This window comes from Ceratotherium simum, chromosome 6 (assembly GCF_057802395.1).
Source record: "Ceratotherium simum simum isolate JZ-2026a chromosome 6, ASM5780239v1, whole genome shotgun sequence".
NCBI lineage: Eukaryota > Metazoa > Chordata > Mammalia > Perissodactyla > Rhinocerotidae > Ceratotherium > Ceratotherium simum.
In genome coordinates this window covers 61,961,880-61,978,023 of record NC_141905.1, presented here as the reverse complement: position 1 = coordinate 61,978,023, position 16,144 = coordinate 61,961,880, and the positions used below count along the sequence as shown (strand labels likewise).

Genomic DNA, 16,144 nt, shown 5'->3' with positions numbered 1-16,144 from the left:
CTGTTAAACTTCAGTAAGTCAATTAGGCTAGGGGGGAGGGCAGAGACCCCCACAATAAACTGTTCCCACCAAGCAATTAAAGAAAATCATTTTAGCTTTGAGGAGAGAAACTGCTTATTAGAAATTTTGTGGGTCCCCACTCCTCCCCTACCCCAGCCCCCGCTTGGGGATGAAACAACAAAACGCCTTCCTCAATACAAGTGTTTCTCCTCCTCCCACTCATTGTGTGGCCTGAAAGCACTTACTGTGGGAGGGCAGAGGGAGGGACAGAGACAGGCCAAAGCAGGGAGAAAATGGCAGGGGCTTAACACCTGGGTTGACTGAAAGTCACAACTGCCCAGTAAGACTGGGAGGGAGACTGCTGTGGGGCGCAGTGCTTCCACAGGTTGTGTGGGGTATGTATGTGTGGGACATGCATGTGCCCATGGACCTGCTCTCTTCTCTTCAGGAGTGGAAACACCAAGCAGTGGGTACATCTGTGTGAGTATGTGTGTGGCATCCTGGGTGCCCCCTTACCAAAGGGAGCAAACACAGGCTGTGTTCATGCATGTGTGTATGCATGTGTGCGCGCGTGCTTATGTGTGCCTTCTCAGCAAAGGATGGCAAGGTTAAGACAACCCAGCTGGGCATGCACCTCTTCCCAAGGCTGTGACTGGGCCCATGTTCTCTCTCCTCCCAGGAGCCAAATACCAGCACCTGGGAGTTGAACCACAGCATAGCTTTCCGCCTCAGACAGTCGGTAACTGAGGGCTGAATGGCCAGCAGCCATCTACTGGCCCTGGGCTAGGAATGGTCTGGGGATAGTGATGGATGGACATGCTAATCTCCATAGTGTTCTCCATATTGTTTGGGTGGGAGTGAGTGTGGAGACTCAGCAGGAAAGAAATCAGCGACCTGGGCTGGCACATGCTTTCTTGGTATCTCACTTGGCTTAAAAACCTCAATTTCTGAGGAGAGGCACGAATTGGAAAGATGAGGTGATCTTATTTTATCCTATCTGGGAGGAGTGGCAGGGAGGGAAGTAGACTTATGCATCAAAAGTCAATAATTTGGTAATTTACAGGAGTGTATGCCCATGTGTACCCACAGATCACAAGTAGCGTAGGTATCACGCCCCACCCTGCCCCAAATCTTGGTAGCTTAGGGGAGGGCCTGGTGGCTCTGATGGTGGGCATGGCAATGAGTCAGGCACTGCGCTGGCCCCAGTGCTTCCTTGTGGCTTAGGATGTGTTTGGCCTTTATTCCAATGTTCCAAAGAGGTGAAATTAAACATTGAGGGGTTGACTTTTCCCAGAAAACAAATATGCCAAGTTATTTGCCTACCAAGGGGCCTTAGGAGGTAGAATTTGGTGCCTACAGGCTGGCAGTGGGGAGGTGAGGGCTGTTGACAAAGTCCTGAGAAGGAGCATGGAGGTGAGGTTTAATGGAGAGCAACAAGGGCTGGTTGGAATTTGGGAATCTTGCGGTGGGGGGTCGGGGGTGGAGTAGCTCAGAGAGGAGCAGGAAGGGGCTGCTCACTGTGGCAGGCTCCATATGGTGGCTACTATAAGGAGATGGGTCTTTGGAGGAACCTGAGGCTCAAATGCTTGTCATGTTTTGCTTCAAATTTTTTGTATGTGTATATATACAGATACATACACATATGAGTCTGTGTAATATATAGTGATATATTTATAGAGTTTTTATATGACATGTGATATCATTTATTATTTTATGCTCCATAAAGTGGTTTTCCATGAATGGGCCTTGGTTTCTTCATGCCTAATTTCTGATTTATGACTTCAAATGTCTTTCTGACCTAGGGCCAGTTTCATTAAAAAAAGGGAGTGAGCAGGTTTTTTGGGACTGCTTTAGGAATATGTGAGGTTTTTGTTTTATTTTTGCTTTTTACAAAAAACAATTTTACATGCTATGTGTGAGTTTTCTGCTTGGTTCCTCCTACATTTTTTGTGTGTGTCACTCAGAGGGATTCAGCAGTGGAATATTTGAGTTTGCTTATATGGTCAGATTTATTTTTCCCTTGGTTTTGGGGCCATTAGTACTGAGTCAGGGTGGGGAAGAGATAAAAGATGTTGCAACAACAGAGTTGCTTGGGGTTACAAAGTTTTAATGTTGTGTGTGTTTATTTTTAAACTTTTAATTCTGAAAAATTTCAAACATACACAAAGAGAAAATAGTAAAATTAACCCCATGTTTTCATTACTATCTTAACAATTACTTTGTGTGGGTCTTTAATTCAAGTCAGATAAATACCTGGCAAGTATCTTTACCCATCTCTCAGATGCCTGGCACTACTGTTCTTGAAAATGGAAGAATCTGAGAGTGGACCAAACTCTATCCCATCCGAGTGAGCCTTGTGGTTTCCAGCAGAACTTTCACTTCCATCAGTTCATAAAAGGGGATCCAAGAGACCGAATCTCTGAAGATCAGGGCTTTCTTCCTTATAAACTGTAATCCCGTCCCTCAAGCAGCATCCTTGTTATCTGCTATTGTCCACACCATCTCTCCACTCCTACTGGGAATGGGAGAGTAGATGTTTTTCCTGGCACTCTCCTTGGGCCTAGGTGTGAGAGAACACTTCATCCCTCTTCTGAAGTTCCAGGCCCACCTGTGCTGCCTTTTTTTTTTGCTCTCCTAGCAGACCCACCAGCTATTAATTTTGTATCTGAGGTATCTATTCTTAGGCCTCAAGGTGTTCAGTAGGTGCCTGGCAAAGCCCTTTCCTCATCTGTCAGTGAGGATATTCACATGGGTGAGATGCTCAGCACCTACTGAACAGAGGCTCTGTAGTGGTCAGGACAAATTGGTTGTAAGTGACAGAAACCAAATTCACATTAACTTAAGTAAAACTGGAAATGTTTGGCTCATGAAATCCAAGGGTAAAGCTAAGCAACCAAGCCAAAGGAAGAGCACAAATACAGTTGGGCTCAGGAGTAGCTGGACCCAGAGACCTCAGTGCTGCCAGGACCCTATCCTTCTCAGCTGCTCGTCTTCTGGATCTTCCTGGGTCTCAGCTCCTTCCGTTTTTCCAGCTGACCAGCTTATTCCAGAGGCTGCCAAGAGCTCCTGAGTTTGACATAGCTTAAGTCATGGAGAATGACTGGCTTCCAAAAATCCCAGGGCAGAGACTCACTGGCCCAGCTTGGGGCAACTGCCCTCCCTGTGACCAGGGAGGGAGAGTGTGTAAGAACATGGGAAGTCTCTCAGGAATCACATGTATGGAGGGAGAGTATAGTGCAGACAGAACAATATGTGTCTACCATTTTCATAAGGGCCATATTACTTCGTGACATCTGGTCCCAAAGTGTCTATGTGGATGACACTAGTATGTGGATGATGACTGACCTCACAGCCTTGGCCACCACCTCTCAAACAAAGTCAGAGTCTGGTGGGAACTGTGGTACAACTGCCTTTAACCTCCTCTTCCTCACTTCATTACTGGTCCACTGATTAGAGATTGCTCTATTGTAAGCAGTTGATGGTGTCCTTAGAAAAACCTGCCACTTTCCTAACATGACATGGACAGGGGAAAGAACCTGGCTGCAGACACGTGAGGTTGGCTAAATCAGCAGTGGGCTAGCACCCTCCCGGTGGGGCAGAGAGAAACTGGAGCCAAGTCCTGGGATGGTGCAGGCCTGACCTGGCTGGACCTCCTCCAAAGGAAAATGACTAGCAGGCTCCTTGAATTAGACTCCAGGAGTACAGTTTACCTCGCAGAACAGGTAAACTGTTCAGAAGACAGGAGTCTGTTCAGAAGACAGACTCCTACCTCTTCCCTCCTAGGTGCCAATGTCAAGAGGGTGGGAAATCTTGGGGAGGAACAAAGTTCAAGGTCAGGATTCCTGGTGCTGCTAACTAATCTGGAAGCAAGGAAGTTCTGAGGAACTTCACCTTCCTGAAAAGCTCTGTAATGGAAGTCTTGCAGAAAAGGACCTCAGTACCCTCACTCTTCAGTCTCCAGCCTTATAATTTTTTCACTTCCTCTTGTAATGTAAGCCTCAATCTGTATGGCCAATGCAAGGACTGTGGGGCTCTCATTGTCTCCCATCACAGGGAAGGAGTCAACACAAGAGTTACTGGTTGGATTTGTACACCAAGGTTTGCTGCTGGCTCTCCTCCACAAGGGAGCCCTTCTTTGAGGAATAGGTTTTACCTGCTGTGTACATAGACACACAGTCCTCTCCTTTTTTCTTGTCATGGATCCTACTTCTCTAGACCTGCTGTGTATAATTTATCATGCATAGCAGGCACTACTGGCCTATCAACCTCTATGACAACCCCTTCCCTGCCGCTGATACCTTCAGGGTAATGGTGGAAAATGCTGCTGCAATCAGACCTGATTGAAGAGTGTAGAGCTTCACCTCCCATTCTCCTCCCTCTGTCTTCATAGAAGAGAAGTGGTCCAGAGATGCAGATGGTGCTGGTGAATCCATAGGTCAACACTCACACCCTCAGTCTCGCTTTTTTCAGGGATGTCACCTTTTTTGCTGGATGTCACCATGGGACTCTTTTTCATTGGTGGGTCATCAGAGCCTCTCTTACTTTAAGCCCTGCAAGAGTTATGAGGCCATTGGATGAGGAAGGCCATGCAGTCATGTGGTGGGTAGTGTGGATGGTCTCTGCTGCCCTTTGATTCCACAGAGGGAACCTCTTTCTAGAAGGTCTTGGTTATACTTTGGTGCTTGTCACATGAAAATGCCTGCCCCATGCTGCTGCTTATGGAACATTGAGAATGAAAATAAAAGCCAGGCCAATCTCTAGGGGACTCCATTGCTGGGCCTAAATGTGACAGTGGGTCAGGGATGTAGGGTCTCAGGATCATAGGTCACATAGATTTCTCTTTGACCTGTCCTCACCTCTCTTCTCTATTGGTGTTATAAACACTTAATGCTCCTGCCTAAATCTGGATCAAATCTGAGGCTCAACGTCCTTCTGTGGTTTGTTAGTGTGGGTATGTTTAGAAAGAATCAGATTTTAAAATAAACTTGTTAAGTTGGTGTCCAGCTTATCTGTGCAGCTCTCCAGTCGAGCTCTGCTTTCCTCTCTGTTTGTTTGTAGAGCCACGGTTGATTCTAATGGTTCTCATCATCCTTCCATCTCATGCCCCTGGTCAAATGCCAGCCACTCATGTTCATCGGGAAACCTGAAAAAACACCAGAGCTTGTCTGCTCTCAGTCTCCCCAGTAATCACCAGACCATGTGGGCCATCCATGCTCAGGCCTTGGGCCTGACCATTACCATGTTGCAAAAATGGACTGCCTAAAAGGAAAAAGTGATTTGTTTTGAAGTTGCAAATATATTTTGTGCTTCAGGCTTAGCTAGCCATAGCAGCAATAATCATTTGAGTACCCAGTATGTACAGGGCACTGTTGTGGGGTAAGCCATGGCCTTGGCCTCTCATGGGCTCCCAGTGGAGTTAGTAGCTCACCTGTTTGAAGAAGCTTGTTGTTTATCTCTTTACAGAGAGAGTGGTTATGAAGCAGAAGTTTAGGGGGAAAGTTCTAAGAGCAGGGGTGAAATTGTGGAATTCTCATAGGCAATTGTTTCCAGGCCTTAACCATTCAGAAGCCCTCCAGGTGAAGGGTCTCTGTCAAAGGGCATCAGCCAGATTCAGGACAGAACCAAGAGACCATGTGGTTTGTGTGATATTCAGAATCGCATTGAATTCAGTATGCCATCAACATGCAGCCCTGCCTTCAGACAACTTCAAAATGTATATTGTTATTACCATCCTCCTTTTAATTTCTCATTTTCTATTTTGTTTTATTTTTATTTATTTATTTTGTGAGGAAGATAGGCCCTGAGCTAATATCTGCCAATCCTCCTCTTTTTGCTGAGGAAGACTGGGCCTGGGCTAACATCCATGCCCATCTTCCTCTACTTTATATGGGACGCCGCCACAGCATGGCCTGACAAGCGGTGCGTTTGTGCACGCCCGGGATCCGAACCGGCAAACCCCGGGCCGCCGCAGCGGAACACGAGCACTTAACCGCTTGCGCCACCGGGCCGGCCCCTTGTTTTATTTTTTACGTAAGTAATATACTATAAATATGTTCCAATTGTAAAAAGTTCAAACAGTTTAAAATACGTAGAATATAAAGTAAAAATCCCCTTCGGTTTCCTTGGGCCCCTTCGACCATCCTTCTTTTTGTAGGAAGTCTGGGATGTGTCACTCCAGATCTTTTCATTTCAAACAAATATCAGACATCATATCATTTCATGGATATGTATGTGTGTATATATACACACACGAATATGTGGTTTTGCTTTGTTTTAGGCTCACATTGTATGTTTGTTCTACAACTTGAATTCTTTCTCTACCTGTGTGGCTCTGAGGTCCTTTGCTGTCAGAACACATAGCTCTACCACATTCTTTTTACTGCTGCATTCTAGTTCAGAGTTTTGTTTTTTTAGATTCCACATATAAGTGAAATCATATGGTATCTGTCTTTTTCTGTCTGACTTATTTTGCTTAGCATAATAGCCTCAAAGCCCGTCCATGTTGTCACAAATGGCAAGACTCTATTCTTTTTTTATGGCTGAATAGTATTCCCTTGTATTTATATATACCACATCTTCTTTATCCATTCATCCATCAGTGGACTCTTAGGTTGTTTCCATATCTTGGCTATTGTAAATAATGCTGCAGTGAACATGGAGGTGCATATATCTTTTTGAATTAGTGTTTTCATTTTCTGCAGATAAAAACCCAGAAGTGGAATTGCTGGATCTTATGGTAGTTCTATTTCTAATTTTTTTTTGCAGAAGATTGGCCCTGAGCTAACATCTGTTGCCAGTCTTCCTCTTTTTTCTGTTTTCTCCCCAAAGCCCCAGTACATAGTTGTATATCCTAGTTGTAGGTCCTTCCAGCTTGTCCACGTGGGACGCCACCTCAGCATGGCTTGATGAGTGGTGAGTATGTCCGCGCCCAGGATCTGAACTGGCGAACCCCAGGCCGCTGAAGCGGAATGTGTGAACTTACCTGCTGCGCCACTGGGCTGGCCCTTATTTTTAATTTTTTGAGGGAACTTTGTGCTGTTTTCCATAGTGGCTGCACCAATTTACATTCCCACTAATAATTCCCTTTTCTCCACATCCTCACCAACACTTGTTATTTCTTGTCTTTTTGATAATAGCCATTCTAATAGGTGTGAGATGATACCTCATTGTGGTTTTGATTTGCATTTCCCTGATGATTAGTGATGTTAAGCATCTTTATATGTGCCTGTTGGCCATCTCTATGTCTTCTTTGGAAAAATGTCTGTTCAGATCCTCTGCCCATTTTTTAATTGGGTTGTTTGGTTTTTTGTTGTTGAGTTGTATGAGTTCTTTATATATTTTGGGTATTAATTCCTTATCAGATATATTATTTGCAAATATTTTTTCCCATTCAGTAGGTTGCCTTTTCATTTTGTTGATGATTTCCTTTGCTGTACAGAAGCTTTTTAGTTTGATGTAGTCCCATTTGTTTATTTTTGCTTTTGTTGTCTTTGCCAAAAAATCATTGCCAAGACTAATGTCAAGGAGCTTACCACCTAAGTTTTCTTCAAGGAGTTTTATGGTTTCAGGTCTTACGTTCAAGTCTTTAATCCATTTGGAGTTCGTTTTTATGTATGGTGTAAGATAGTTGCTTAGTTTCATTCTTTTGTGTGTGGCTGTCCAGTTTTCCCACCACCATTTATTGAAAACATTGTCCTTTCTGCACTGTATATTCTTACCTCCTTTGTTGTAAAAAGATAGGTCTCATTATCCTTTAGTTTGATGAACAAAGTTGTGTTTAACTTTCCTTCACAGGCTATTTTTCAAATAGTTGTATTAATCCTGTTTATACCTTACTTTTTTTCCTTATAATAGAGTCATAAGCATCTTGCCTGTGTTCTTTGGGAACATCACTTTACTTTTTATTATTATTTTTTTTATTGAGGTCACATTGGTTTATAACTTTATATAATTTTCAGGCAGACATCATTATATTTCAACTTCTGTATAGACTACATCATGTTCACCACCAAGAGTCTAGTTGCCTTCTGTCACCATACAAATGTGCCCCTTTATCCCCTTTACCCCCCTTCTCCACTCCCTTTCCCCTCTGGTAACCACCAGTCTATTCTCTGTGTCTATGTGTTTGTTTGTTGTTGTTGTTTTATCTTCCACATGAGTGACATCATACAGTATTTGTCTTTCTCTGTCATTACAAATGGCAAGATTTCATCTTTTTTATGGCTGAGCAGTATTCTGTTGTATGTATATGCACCACACATCTTCTTTATTCATTCATCTGTTGATGGGCACTTAGGTTGTTTCCAAGTCATGGCTGTTGTGAATAATGCTGCAGTGAACATGGAGTTGCATACATCTTTTCAAATTAATGTTTTCGTGTTCTTTGGATTAATACCCAGAAGTGGACTAGCTGGATCATAAGGTAGTTCTATTTTTAATTTTTTGAGGGATCTCCGTACTGTTTTCCATAGTGGCTACACATAGTTTACATTCCCACCAGCAGTGTACAAGGGTTCCCTTTATTCCACATCCTTTCCAACACTTGTTATTTCTTGTCTTTTTAATAATAGCCATTCTGACGGGTGTAAGGTGATATATCATTGTGGGTTTTGATTTGCATTTCCCTAGGAATTAGTGATGTTGGACATCTTTTCATGTGCCTATTGGCCATCTGTATGTCTTCTTTGGAAAAATGTCTGTTCAGATCCTCTACCCATTTTTTAATTGGGTTATTTGGTTTTTTGTTGTTGAGTTGTATAAGTTCTTTATATATTTTGGATATTAACCTCTTAGTGGATATATGATTTGCAAATATCTTCTCACAATTGGTAGGTTGTCTTTTTGTTTTGTTGATGGTTTCTTTTGCCATGCAGAAGCTTTTTAGTTCAATGTAGTCCCATTTGTTTATTTTTTCTTTTGTTTCCCTTGCCCGAGGAGACTTATTCAAAAAGATACTGCTAAGATTGATGTCAAAGAGCATACTGCCTATGTTTTCTTCTAGGAGTTTTATGGTTTCAGGTCTTACATTCAAGTCTTTAATCCATTTTGAGTTAATTTTTGTGTATGGTGTAAGAGAGTGGTCTACTTTCATTCTTTTGCATGTGTCTTTCTGGTTTTGGGAACATCATTTTACCTGACTGTGTAATATTCCATCAAGTAGATGGACCATTGTTTATTTAACATGGTTTTGATCTTGACCCCTTGAAAGCACATCCTCCTTTCCCTGTTAACCCATTTTGGTTCATTCATCCATGAAGCTGGCTAACCTTCTTTTGAATTTATATTTTTTGTCTGTACCATCTCTTTAAGGTAATGGTATGCCAGTTGCTATGTGAAATGGAACTTCTTTTTATTTGCTTTAAACTTTACTCGTTCAGTTTCAGATAGGCTTCTTGGTCTTATTATCCTTTAGTTTGATGAACAGAGTTATATTTACCTTCCTCTTCCTGGACTTAGCTTTAATCTGGGCACCACCACCCCATCCCCCCAGCCTTATAGGCAGGTGCTACTGTGGATGATAGGCCCCACAAGTGTGCTCCTGCCCCTTCACTGATGTGACTTGCAGCCTTCTGGTCTGTGTACAGCATTCAGTGGATGTTTCCCCTGCTGCAAGGTGGGATGTTTGCTGGAGAGAGAATAAGATATCTTTGCTTCTCTTTTTTTCCCTTCCCAAGCACATCTATTTCCCTTCCCCTTGGGGGCCTGGGGGGCCCTGTTGGCTGATCTTGTGAACTGGCTGCCTCATACTTTCACCTGCCCCAGCCTATGTCTCTCTTCTTCCTGACTTCTGTTGACCTCCTATTCCCACTCTACTGGTCCCTCCCTCACAGAGCTGTCATTGCACTGCTGCTCCTGGCTTCCCCTCACAGAGTGAGTTGTGTGACCTTCGCACTGCATTCATGCTTTGGGACTTAGCTGCCGTAATGATGTCAGTGGCGCGGGTTAGCAGATGGTGGCAGCAGCAATGAGACCTGACATGTTCTAATGATTCCCTCCTTCCCACCCTTGCAGGCCGAGCCGATGGAGGGGCAGGGATTTCCTTGAGGTATTTTAGGAGGGGGACGAGGGAAATTGGGGGGCCCCCAGGTGCCGATGAGGCCTGTGACCTTTGCTGCTATAATATCAGTGTTTCACAAGCAGGGCGGTTCGGGAGCCCACTTGCAGCCCATCAAAAATTGATTTAATTGCAATTTTTCCTCCAATTAGGAGCACTGGAGCCTGACTAATTGGAGTAATAGAGAGTAATAAGGCTCAGATAAAAAGCCTTCCTCGGCAGCCTTTGTATCTCGTGTCAGTGCCTGTCAGAGGTCAGAGAGCTTGCATATTCTATTAGGCAGCCCGGCCTTCATTTGTACAAATTAGTTTACCCAACAGTAATTAAAATGCCAGTGCGGGTTGAAGAGAACTGAATACACTTGATGGGCATGTTGGTGAATGATGTGACAGCTCTGGTGGCCTCCCTTGCCAAAGTGTGTCAGCCTCGGTTCAGAGGCGGCCGGGGCCTGGGCCAGCTGGGCGGCTCTAGGCCAGTCATGGTGCACAGCTGCTGAGCACGCCACTTCTGCTGCCCCTCCTCAGAGCCACTCAGTCGCTCCTTTCTTCTTCCAGGTGGAGTTATTTGTTCATTTGTCCATTCATTCATTCACCAAGTATTTGAGTTTTCAGTATGTGTCAGGCATTATACTAGGTGCTGGGAGAGAACCTTCAGGGCAGGGGGTGGTAAAATCAGATTCCAGTCCTACTAGTTGCTTCCTGTGTGAGCTAGAGCAAGTTCCATTACCTCTCTGTGCCTCGGTTTCCTCGTCTATAAAATAGGGAAGGTGGTACCTACTGCATAGAGTTACGAGGATTAGATGGGATAATGCTTTTGAAACACATGCTTAGAACCTGGCACTTAGTAGGTGCTCCGTAAATTACTAGTGTAATTAAGAGGGCCTAACCTAAGGCAGAGGCAGCAAGACTCCACCTTCTTTTCACACTGCCCACACCCAACTGATTTCCCTTCTTATCTTCCTCTCCTCTTTTCTGTACCTTGTTATTTTCTATTCTTCAACTTGAGTACCTGAACCCTAATTGTCCTGGTGTCTCTCTCTGATATGAGGGCTCCTATTTCTACTTCTTGGGCCTGAGGATGATCTCTGTGATGCCAAGTTTGCCTGAACTGGGGCCAGGGGGCCGATAAGGTAGGTTAGGGATCTGGGCAAGGTCTGGGACAGGATGAGAAATTATAGAAGTCTGGTTTCTGGTAGGGCTTTCTGGTCCAAAAAGAGTAGAGTTTATGGAGTCAGAATGACTTTTTGACCCTCAAGCTGAGAGAGTACGTACATTGTTTAAGAGCATCTATGTGTGTGTGTGTGTGTGTTTGGACATTAATTTTTAGATACTGTTGGTACTTCTCATCTATTATCTGGTTGTGGTACTTATGAGAGACTTCAGTACCCCAACGATGTATGACTATGTCATGTGTCATTCAAGTCTGAGTCTGGTGGTTTGGGAATTATTCTGTTAAGAAGCAGAGGGACCCCCTTCACAGCCCATGTGACTATCTTACCCAGCCTTTGGCTGTGAGCTCTGGAAGGCCCTTTCAGTTCAAGTCTACAGATTTGTACTGAGTACTTCTTTTGGACCAGGCACTGTGCTTGGCACTGGAGTACACAGGAGCCACCAGACGGTTCATGATCTCAAAGGGAAGATGAGAAGACAACCAAAAAAGTACTATTTGTCCCATGAAGGTGAGACCAAAGTGTGGTAGGGACCCAGAGGAAGGATGGTCAAGCCACCTGGGGAGCCAGGAGCTCTTGCCTCTGCCTGTTCGGCACAGGTTTGCTATCCCTGTCCCTGGGATACTCCTGAGGGAAGAGATAGGACTGAGGGCAAAAGCCGTGTGAATCTTTATTCCTTTCTGAGGAGAGCTGGCTTTTTCAGGAACTTCAAACCCTAAGTTGAGGTTATAGCAAAGACCTTTTAATGGGGAAGATTCTTTGAGTAGTCCCTTAGGAGGAGCCATAGAAGGAATGGTACATGTGTTCCTTTAGTTCATCTCCAAGTATTTATTGAGAACCTTTGGCATGCTTATAGGACCCAGCCCAGTGAGGGATGTGGAGAGAATCTGTTTGAAGACCTCAGGCTGATGCAAACGGAGCAGGATGGCATTATGTTCCAGCTAAATTGCCTGGTGGAGGTTAGAGAGAATGAGGCCTCCTGTGAGGTTAGTGAGGCCTCCTGTGAGGTTAGTGAGGCCTCCTATGATGTGCAGATCCCACTCCACTAGCCCTTTTTCAGATCACTTGATCTGGCGAGTCTCCAGGGAGGGGTGCAAGTATGTGAGCAACAGATCCTGTGTGCAGCTGCAGCATTTCAGGTAAATTCGTGGAGGCTTGGCTGTCACTTTATTTTCCCTTTCTATACAATGGGAATAATAATTTCTATCTCATGGACTCACTGTGGGATGTGAAGCATCCTTTGAGTGTCCCAGAATAGTGAATTTCTTCTCTTTTCTGCTCTATGTGTCTGTCCACACTCTGGCAACACTGCACTTGGGTACCCCTTTTAATCTTCTGATTTTGAATGTGGCTGGTCTGTGGCTTTTGCCTCATACATCCTAAAGTCTGTGGGAATTGGGGGGTAGGGTGGGGAGCAAGTATGGCCGAAAGTAGAGGGCAGTAGTTTGAGGTGTGCAGGGCTATGTCAGCAGCCAGCCTCACCACCCAGTGTCCTGGGCAGTCCCCATGGTTTGGGTATAAGTCCTGGTGAGTGTCCCCAGCAAGACCTGGCTCCAAATCTGCTTGACTGTGGCTTACGTGGTTTTTTACTGAGTGTTAAATTTGATTAAACTCTTAAGTCCTCATAAGTGCCGGGGGGACTCTCTACTTTCCCTCCTTTTCTTCCTCCCTGCTTCACATGGTTAAGCAAGAGAAAAGGGCAGCTTTGGAAAGAAATGTTCATGGTGCCTTGTCCAGGCAATTAAGAAAGGCCTTCATGGGGTATGAAGATGAGAGGTACTCCTCCTGGTGGCAGATGGACAGGGCCAGGCATGGGTGGGAAGGAATAAAGAAAGACAGGAGTCCCAGGAGAAGGTGTTCCCATCCCTACCCCAGCCTGCTGGGGCGGGGGTCAGAGCTGTGGGAGTGGCAGGGATTCAGGTTCCAGGTGCCTCCCATCTCTCTATTGACTTACCTTGACGCTAATTTAGGCCTGTGGCCAGTCAAAGGCCTGCCACAGGCCTCCTTAAGAGATGTCTGTGTGTCTGTGCTGGCGCCCCTCACCTGGCCCCCACTCCTCAAAAGTCTGGAGAGCCCAATTGCCCGCTTGAATGATTTCTAAGTGGCTATTATGTTTCCAACCCAAGGTAATTGGCTTTACCAGTTATTAATGGATTACCCTCAAGAGAAAAATGTCGGAGGGAGGGAGGTGAGGACAACACCTCCTGGCTTTGTAGTTTGGGGCTTCAGTGTCCAGGGGCTGCTTCCCAGGCTGAGAGTCACTTGGGGCATGACAGAGTGGCTGTTTTGGCATGCCACTCTAGTTTAGTGGCTGCTGGCACTCCTATGGGTCAAGAGGAAGCTAGGATGATGGAGCATGTCCCTAGAGGAAGTCTTGGCTTGAGGCATGGGAGCCCCAGGGTGGCTCATGTGGCCTTTTGTCAGCCTGGGGTTGAAAAGTAGACACCTGCCCTGCAATTTTGATTGTAAATCAGTGGTTTGGCCAATGCCTGCCCTAACATCTTCCCCATGAGCAACTGGCAGGCCACCTCCCCCTGCAGCCAAAGCCACTGGCTTCTTCAGAGCCCTCTCTGTGGAAATCCATCTCCCCACTGACATGCTTGGGATCAGAGAGCCACAGGTGCTGGGCAGGGCCAGGGCGGATGGGCTGCGGCCCCCACATTGCAAACATGTCATTAGTATGTCCAGTCCCCCCTTCTCCCCATGCCAGACATGTAGGGACATGGCCCTTCCCTGCCCCAGGGCTCCTGAGTGACACAACTGCTTTCAACTCTCTTGCTCACTGTTTAGGTTTTCAAGCCTGGGGTTCCTGCAGGCTTCCCCCGCCCCCACCTGCCAAATCCTTTAACAAAGGAGTGGTCTGGCGTAGAGGTTCAAGTTCTAGTCTTTGGCCAACCTGGCTCATTGCACAGATCCTTCTCACTGGGCTTATGCCTCCACTTAAAATGAAACTCTGCAGATTGTATATGTTGAACTTTTTAGAGGTTTAAGAGACACTCTGGGAAATATGGTCAGAGTGTTTCTTCTTACCTGCCTCTTGGGAGTATCTGTCATTGTCCTCTAAACTCTGCCTGACCCCCATCCTACTCCGCAACAGCCCTGGCTGCCTGGCCCCTCACATTCCCTACTCTCTCACCCTCATTTACGAGCATTATCACCTATCTCACCTTTTCATATTGTGACTCACCTTTCCTCATTTTGGTGCCTTTACACCTGTTCTGTGCTTTTGCCATATTACCAGAGTCCCCCAACTCTTAAAACCTTCCATAATGCCCACCCTCACCTCTGATCAGGGCATCACCTTCTAGCACCCAACAGCTGATTCCCAGGAGACCTTATCTGTGCCATGGCATCGTGAACTTGTCCTTTATACAACTGCAGCCCAACAGGCTTGCTGCCCCTTGGCATCAGAGTTGTGCATCTAGAGATCCGTTTTTATGGTGGGCAGAGACCACACGACCAGGTCTGAGCAGGAAGCAGCAAGCTCAGCCATTGTTGAACCCATGGGTCCTCTGGCCAAGCAGCGGTGGGAGGTTACAGCCCTCACCTTTCTTCTAGTTGTCTTCTCGCAGCTCCTCTGATAGCTGTCTTGGCTGCTTCCATCATCCTGGCTTAACCCCATGATCCCCTGGAGAATGAGGATGGCACTTCCAATTTTGTAGCCATTTCTGCCACAAGTTCTGACAAGCCAGACCTGACTCTCCTCTCCTTTTTTGGTAGCTCTTTCGTGACAGGGACGGCTTGCTGTGGGCACTTCTCACCCCTAAGAATCTGGGACCTCAACAGGTAAGAGATTCCTGAGCCCACCATGGCTTCCAGTGGGGAGGGGGCTGGAGCAGCCAGGGAAGCAAAGGAGAGAGCTGGCTGAGCCAGCTCATGCTTCAGCTGGCCGCTGAGTGGTCCAGGAGGAGGCTGGGAAGGACCCCGGCCTGCAACCCACCAATAGCCTCTGCTGTGGTGCCTTCTCACATGGAATCGTTTGGGTTAGCTTGAGCCAACTGCTGAAGTAATTTATAATAGGTAAATAATTTCATGTGGAATTTGTGATAACAATAACAATTTGGATTTATGATACTCTTTCTCTGAGGAGTGCCTATGTGGCTACATAAAATCCTATCTATCTTCAGAGATAATTTTTCTAAAATAAAGAAATTTTGAAAGTGGCCTACAGATCCATAAAAAGAATTATACAGAAGAGTTGAAGTATATCCAGGTTTTATTCACAATTCTGCTCCTTGGCAGGCTAAACACATTCCCATCTGATTATCTGCCATTCTGTTGTGGTTTTTTTAAACTTTTTATTTTGAAATAATTATAGATTCATAGAAGTTATAAAAATAGGACAGCAAGTTACCTGTGTAACATCTTATGTAATATAATACCAAAACCCAGGAAATTGACATTGGTACAATCCACAGACCTTTATTCAGATTGCACTTGTGTGTGTGTAGTTCTTTGCAATTTTATCCCATGTGTAGATTCATGTAACCACTACCACAATCAAGATACAGAACTGTTCATTCCATTCGCACAAAGATCCCTCACGTACCCTTTTATTGTCCTACCCATCCTCCCCTCTTTCTCCCCTTCCTCTTGTCCCTAACCCCTGGCAACCATTTATGTGTCTTCCATCTCTGTAATTTTGTCATTTTGAAAGTATTATATAAATGAAATAATATACTATGTAACCTTTTGAGATTTGCTTTTTTTCTTTAACTCAGCATAATTCCCTTGAGACCTGTAGAAGTTGCTGCATGTATCCATAGTGCTTTCTTTTTCATTGCCCAGTAGTATTCCCTGGGATGGATGTACCAAAGTTTCTTTCCCCATTGAACAGCATTCACCCATTGAATGACATTTGAGTTGTTTTCAATTTTTTGACTTGTTGCAAATAAAGCTGTTATGAACATTTGTGTATAGGC

General features: G+C 45.1%; 1 protein-coding gene across 2 annotated transcripts in view; it reads left to right on the top strand.

Annotated features, from left to right (window-relative positions):
- FBXW4 (F-box and WD repeat domain containing 4) overlaps positions 1-16,144 on the top strand; it is an 80,789-nt gene that overhangs the window by 52,494 nt on the left and 12,151 nt on the right. For both annotated transcript variants that reach the window (XM_004427974.3, XM_087432480.1), the window contains exon 6: positions 14,943-15,008. In XM_004427974.3, coding sequence (XP_004428031.1) covers positions 14,943-15,008 — 66 coding nt within the window. The remainder of the gene's footprint in view (positions 1-14,942; positions 15,009-16,144) is intronic.